The 7,094-nt window shown below is 44.0% G+C and overlaps 1 protein-coding gene across 1 annotated transcript; it reads right to left on the bottom strand.

Annotated features, from left to right (window-relative positions):
• Nucleotides 1–646: 646 nt before the first annotated feature.
• Nucleotides 647–6,141, bottom strand: LOC104959112 (zinc fingers and homeoboxes protein 1-like). The gene is made up of 5 exons (XM_010786963.1): nt 5,800–6,141; nt 4,613–5,078; nt 3,156–3,767; nt 2,089–2,215; nt 647–1,882 (listed from the first exon to the last, which is right to left on the bottom strand). The coding sequence occupies exons 2-5, from the start codon at nt 4,957–4,959 to the stop codon at nt 647–649; spliced, it is 2,322 nt and encodes a 773-aa protein (XP_010785265.1). The 5' UTR covers nt 4,960–5,078; nt 5,800–6,141.
• Between the last annotated feature and the right edge of the window lie 953 nt (nt 6,142–7,094).

Genomic DNA, 7,094 nt, shown 5'->3' with positions numbered 1-7,094 from the left:
CATCTTGTGTCCATATCTTTCTGTTTTGGTGGTCATGCCACAACCGTGCATGCATGCACGAGTCATGGTGAGATATCTGGATTAAGGGGTTGTTTTTTCTTTGCACAGCATGAAAGAAAGGCCAAATGAATTGGCTGTGATTTTAGTATTTTTTAGCAGAGGTCAATCATTTGTACGGCCCTCGGAGGATGTTGAAAAAATTGAAATGGCCCTTGAGAGGAAAAAGGTTCCCCACCCCTGGTGTAGACCTTTGTTTTTTTACAGTTTAAGAAGTAGACAGCACAATTGTAATTTGCTTTAAAAGTTTTTAACTTTTACTTTACCAGAAAATATATTTTATTTTATTATTTACTTTTTGAAATGTGTTGTTTTAACATTAATAATGTCCTTAAATTTGGTATAGTCAGGCATTTAGAATATTGTATGATCGCTCTTTGCTCAATATGTATCAGCCTTTCTTACTGTGTGAGGTGCATAAACTACAGATTATGAGCTTCTTATGAAAAAAACTAAATGTGAAATGATTCCTATCTTTACGGGTTTTGCCATGAGAAGCAGGTTATTCACAATTTTGGGAGAAAAAAGCCCCTTTTGTGCAGCTTCTAACAGAAGTTTTACTTTACTTGTATCCAAAATATGAAAAAGGTTAACTCTGTACACAGAAAGCATCCACTCCATCATTCTGAGCCTTTACCTTCCCGCTCTGGTAGAGGTAGTACCACTTCAGGTTGCTGTTCTTGCAGGCGTAGCGCGTGTCTCCGAACCAGTTGACGATGTAGGTCCTGGGCAGGCCGCTGTCCTCCGCCATCTGGTCGTACTCCTCGGGGATGGGCCACTGTGTGCGGACGAAGGCCTTCTTCAGGATGTGGAGCTGCTCTGGCGTCTTCTTCATGGTCTTCCTTGCGGCGGGGGGCGTGGTCTGCCGCTCATGAGCCGAGGACGAAGGAGCAGCGGCTTTCTCGCTGTCCTCCTCGTCCTCGTCCTCTTTCGAAGGCATTTTTCGTCTCTCCGTGAACCAAGCGTCCACCTCGCGCCGCGTCAGCTTCGTCTCTGCTCGCAGCCGGCTCAGCTCCTCGTCCGAGGGCGTGTCTGATTTCTGGAAGCTGGCCTCCAGGACTTGCAGCTGCTCCGGAGTCCTTTCCTTAAACTTCTGTGGCGTGAAATCGGGGAAGGCGTGGCGGAACTTGACCCGCGGGTCTCTGGTGGACCCCGACAGGGTGGTGGCTGAAGTCGGCGAGCAGTCGCTGGCGTCGTCGCTGGAGTCGATGACGATGGTTGGGTTGTGGTCGCTGGCGTTGCTGTCGTTTTGGCTCCCGCTGTTGTTCCTTCCTGTTCGTCCTCCTGGCGCTGGCGCTCTGGTGGGCGGGGCTTCAGTAGGCAGGACGCCTTGGTGATCCTTGGAGTTCCTCTGGTTGTAGCGTGTGTCGCTGAACCACTTCTTTATGGCTCGTTTGGACAGTTTGGTGACCGCCATGAGTCGGGATATCTCTGCCTCAGTGGCAAACTGCCTCCGGCCGTAGCTGGCCTTCAGCTCCGCCAGCTGCTCCTTGGACTTCTTGGGTTTGGCGGTCGATGCGTCTGAACAGTACGCCCCGCCTGCCGCCATCTCAGTCTTTGATTCCGACGTGGACGGTTCGGCTGCTTTGGGCTGGTTGCCGGGGACGCCTGCGACGGTCAGGGTGATGGGAGATGTGACCGGCAAGGTGCTGCCGTTACTGGACACCTGAGTGAGCACGAGGCCCGTCTGGCCCACGATCTGGCAGGTCTGGAAGATGGACTGCAGGCCGTTGGTGGCTGCAGCCAGGTTGGCCGGGATGACGGTGATGGTCTGAGGAACGCTCTGCACCGTGCCGTTAAACTTCTTCCTCCTCGCCTCCTCCACCTGTGGAGCGATGGGGACCAAGAGAAAGAGATGTTACTGTTTGTCTTTACTGGGAAGGAAGACGAGCTGGACTGGCCTGTACAGAATTAGAAAAATCTAATATACGTCTAAATTCGAATGAGGATTAATTTATTTTTGAAATAAAGTGCCTGTACATTTATTTTACAATCTTAAAAAATGCATTAAGAATGAAGACGGGCCCCCACCTCCTCCGGAGTCCAGCTGACTCCGTGCTTCAGCCTCTGAGCAGAGAACCACACCTTGATCTGCTCCTCACTGAACTTGGTCTGTGAAGACAAGCCCATGATCTCCGACACCGAGGGATATGGAAACCTACCACACAAATCAGAGTGGGATCAGTATTGTTGGAGCTATATATGTTTTCTACAAACTGAGCTGTGGAAGAAGGTAAGGAAACTACGGAACGTTACAACCGTAAGCTGAATTCATCACATCGTCTTGGTGTTTTTATTTATTCATACAACCCAACTGAAAACTCTTGCTGCAGATATTTATGAGTCTAGAAATTCAAATAAAATCCTTTTTGTTAGACAGACCATTTTAATGATGTTTCCCCTATCTATTATATACTGTGACGTTTTTAAAGAAATACTATACAATTACTTATTTACAACAAACAATATTCAGACTTTTTTATGATTAACCATTACATTTTTTAAACTTTTTTCATGACTGTCTATACTTTATTTTTATTTGTATTGAAACTTCTTTTAAACAAAGTCTTTATGAAATATTATACTTTATACTTTATTGAAGACATATTATTTAATATGGAGGCATTTTTATTTAAACTATAATAGGACATTTTCTAAGAGATACTATGACTTTTGATCATTATTAGTATTTATCATACTATTAGTATTCTATAAATAATACATTCTGACTTTTTTATGATTTACCATTAAAGTTTTACTAGACAAGATACCCTTTCTCTTTTTATTACGAAATACTTTAATGGTCTTGTAATCGTTTTTACTAAAAACCATGTGCATGCCTTTTTATATAATAGTGTTCAATTTTCTTTGTCTCTATATACACTTTGCTGTAACAACATAGTTTCCCCCTTGTGGGACGAATAAACGAATTCTGCTTTAATAACATTATTTATGAAATACCAGGACTTCTATATGGCATACTATACTATGACTTTTTTATTACTTTATTGACGACATATTATACCATGACTTTTTTTTCCTTACATACAATGCTGACAATTGTGAATGAAACGCTGTCATGACTTCTAAAACGTCACCTGTTGTAGGCGCTGACCAGCAGGACGTTGTTGTCCATGGCGGAGTTGTAGGTGGGGATGCTGCTGATGGGGATGAGCAGCTGGGTCTGGGTCTGGCTGCAGTTCTGCTGGTTCTGCAGGGCCGACAGAACCTGGGCCAGCGTCCCGGGCGGAAGCACGCCCCCCGAGCCTCCTTTGATCTGCAGCACGTTGGAGCTGTTGACCAAGATGTTTTGTGGGACGGTGTGGACCTGCACCGGCGTGGAGACGGGGAAGAGGCGCGGGGCGATGGTCATGGGGGCGGGGGAAAGTGTGGGGGGCTCCTTGTTCTCGTCGTCCTCGTCGTCGCTCTCCACCTTGATGACGTCCTCGTAGGCCGCTTTGTGTGCGGCGCTGAACTTCTTGGGCTCCGGCCGGCTCCTGATCCTCATGATGGGCGTCTTGCTGAGGGCGATGCTGCTGCGGGAAGTCTCCTCCGCCTCGCCATCCTCCACCTTCACGAAGCTGCCGTCGAAGGTGAGGTCGTTGACCGTCTGCTGGATCACCGTCTCGTTGTTTCGCTTCACCATCGTCCTGGTGAAGTTTTCCTCGCCCGGGTGGAGGCGAGCGTTGTGGGCCAGCAGGGTGTCGTAACTGGAGGGAAGAGACACAGGAGTACTTGGTCACGGGACAAGTGATCACATGTCTGCAAGACTTCTAGAAACGGGTCACTATAAAATGGTCCAATGAACATTCAACATGCAGTTGATATTATTCTGTTAACCATTTTTGAACTTTCATTAATTTTGAGACCAAAGACAAAATAAAGTTTTTACAATTTAAAGAAATTATAATCTCAAGTGTAGAAATGACCTAGAACCTTGGAAACTCAGTTTAATGAGAGATGGAGAATTACTGAAATGACAGATGTCCTTGTGATAAAGACGATGTAAACTCAACTCAGTCAAGTGTTTTCATCTTATTTTATCTAAAGTATTTTGGCATTGTCTTTTTTTTCTTCTAAAAGACAAGGAATTACTACTTTAAGAACATATTATTCTCATTTTGGGGGTCATATCAGTATTTGTTCCCTCTCCTGGGACATGTCTCCATGCTCTTTATTTTTCTCATACTGCCTGTGCTGCAGCACCTCTTTTCACCCTCTGTCTGAAACCAGAGCCAAGTCTGCTCTGATTGGTTAGCTGGACGGATCTAGTTTGATTGGTCAACCAGAGATGTCCGCGCCTTAGCCTATCACGTACAATGTGTTTGAGCACCAGCCAATAGAAGCACGAGTTGTACATAGTGATGTCACTGAGGACACTATAGGAAAGGCAAAACCCAGAAAAAGGCCTCTTAAAGCTGCTGCTGCCATCAGGCATTCACATATTGGAATGTAAATGAATTGTCTTTGTGTACATCTGTTTGAATGCTTCCACGCCTTTAAAGTGACCCAGTAAGTATCTGAAATCCAATCCAATGCCTTTTTAGTATTCTACCTTTTGGTGTGGTAGTCACACTCCATGCAGACGTACGAGGTGTTGATGATGACATCGGGATGCTCCGTGTCCACGTGCATGGTGAACAGGTTGAGCTCCGACGTCTGAAAGCTGCAGTATTTGCACTCGTAGCCCCCTTCCGCCATGTTCAGGTCCTGGTAGTGGTCCGAGGCTGCGTCCTCTGCCCACTCCTCCTGCAGAGCGGGGGGCTCCGAGGAGAGGGGGGGAACGCCGTTACTGTACTCTGCGTCAGCTGCTTCTGGGACATCCTCCATGTCCTGGTCTGAGTCAACGGCTTCTCGAGGGGGCACCATGCAGGGGGTGGTGGATTTCCTCCTGCTCGACATCCTGCCGATGGGAGAGCACTGTGGGGGGCCACGCGGTAAAAATCAGTTCGAGGCCGCCTGCTGTGGCTCCATAAAGTAGGATGATGACAGTCGAAACGTTTTTCCTTTATCTTCAATTCCTGAACAGAATAAATTAAAGTGTGAGAAACAGAAAACAGAAAACATACATTTCTATTCATTGTTTGGATCAGTTATGTCCAATTCTGCCAACGTTTCTTTTAACTTATGTGTGTTCAGGCGCGGAATGGTGTGAAAATAGACATTGTTTTTGCATAACTAGCGACGTAAGTGACACACTTGAACTAAAATCACATACAAAAATATAAAATAGAAGACAATATGAGTTGAAAGTTATTTAAAATAGTGGATTTAAGGTATCAGAGTTTAGCAATCTGGTAAAAAATACATTTGCAAATATTTCTATTTTGTGCTTATTGGTTGAGATCTCTTAAAATGACTTTTTAGTGAATTGTTATAGATTAACTCTGGTATTTTGAAGCACGTTTCTGAGTGTAGTCTAATTTCCAAGTAATGGAACAATAATAGTCATCTTATCACTTTAAAAAAACCTCTTGCTACTCGTATAATCTGGCTGGACTAATATACTAATGATTAGTATATTTGTTAGAAATCTGTCAAATTGACACACACACACACACACACACACACACCTTGCTGTGTATATAAATAAACAGGAGGAAGACAGCAGCACTAGCAGCAGGGTAGCTAACGGTAGCTAGCTAGTTATGTTTACCGGGTCTCTCCACAAGTGGCAGAGGATGTGAGGCGTGTGTACCCGTTAACGGATAACAGTCTGCTGTCAGCTCAGTGTGTGTTTACCTGTTGAAACGACAGCCGTTAACCCGCATCTTACAACAAACGTGTAGCTTGCTAGCGGCTGTAGCTCTGTAGCATCTCTGGTTTGGTGTGTTGATGCGCAGTCTTCCGCCTTTTACCCAAATACACCGAGGAGCCCATCTGCTTTAGCCCGGGACACGGAGCCACTCAAACGGCTAGTTAACAAGCTAAACTACCGCCTGTTAGCTCCAGTTCCAGCTAGCAGGCTAGTGCTGCTGAAGCTCGCATTGTTTACCTGTTGCTTCGTTAATAAAAAAGACAGTTTAATAAAAAAGGCACCGATAATTCACCGAATCTGACGATGGCCATTTTTCATACCGCCGCTAGAAGCAAGCAACGGCAAAGAAACAAATCCGGATTGAACTTTTCACAATAAAAGCTCCCACTAAATTAAAGCCCAAATATAAAGAAGAAAAACATATTATTGATGCATTGAAGTGTTCATCTCGAGTTTTTTGCAACTTGAAACACAAATTAGGTAAAGAGAAGAAAGAAAATGAGAGAAAACATTGATAAGTTGATTTATAATTTGAGTTATTATAAAGTGAATTTGCGAAATAACTAGTGACATTAATGATTATTATAAAACACTTCACAAACAACATGCCTTTAATTATACAGTATAATTAAAGCCGTTTTAAAATATCTTCATATTTAAACCTCAAACTAAATATATTATATTTATTGAAAAATACCCGATTTAAATATTGTTTTACTAAAATACCCTGCTGTGCCTGTACGTTGACATTATGTGTGGATTATTTGTATTTCTATGTTATTACTGAAACAGTTCGCAAATCATTTACTTTGAAGGGCTCCATGTAAACCGGAAACGGCCTCTGGTATAGCGACGTTAGTCTGACGGATGTATCTGTACGTGATTGCGTCATAGGCCCTTTCTCACTTCTCTTATTTTTCATTTCCTCGCTCCTCGGTCTCGGGCCGTTTCTCAATCTCGAGGATACTGGCTTGGTAGTCGCGTACTTCCAAGTCACTTCCTTCAGAAACGAAGCAAGTATGCTTCCAAGCCACGGCTTCGGAAAACGAAGAAGAATGGAACAGGCTAACAAGTGTCTCTAACGGTTTCAACATAAACTGTACCGAAAATAAATACCTCACGATGTCTATCTAATTATGAACTTGCTTTACTTTCATGGAACACATTTTTGGTGAAAACATATGTAACAAAGTAACATATTTACCAACACATGTTCTACGCCACTACATACTTACATTTAAATGTGTGCTGCGTCGGTTCAGCCATTCTCCGCTAAGGT

This window comes from Notothenia coriiceps, unplaced genomic scaffold (genome assembly GCF_000735185.1).
Source record: "Notothenia coriiceps isolate Sejong01 unplaced genomic scaffold, NC01 NC01_scaffold00029930, whole genome shotgun sequence".
Taxonomy (NCBI): Eukaryota; Metazoa; Chordata; class Actinopteri; order Perciformes; family Nototheniidae; genus Notothenia; species Notothenia coriiceps.
This window is presented reverse-complemented; position numbering and strand designations above follow the sequence as displayed.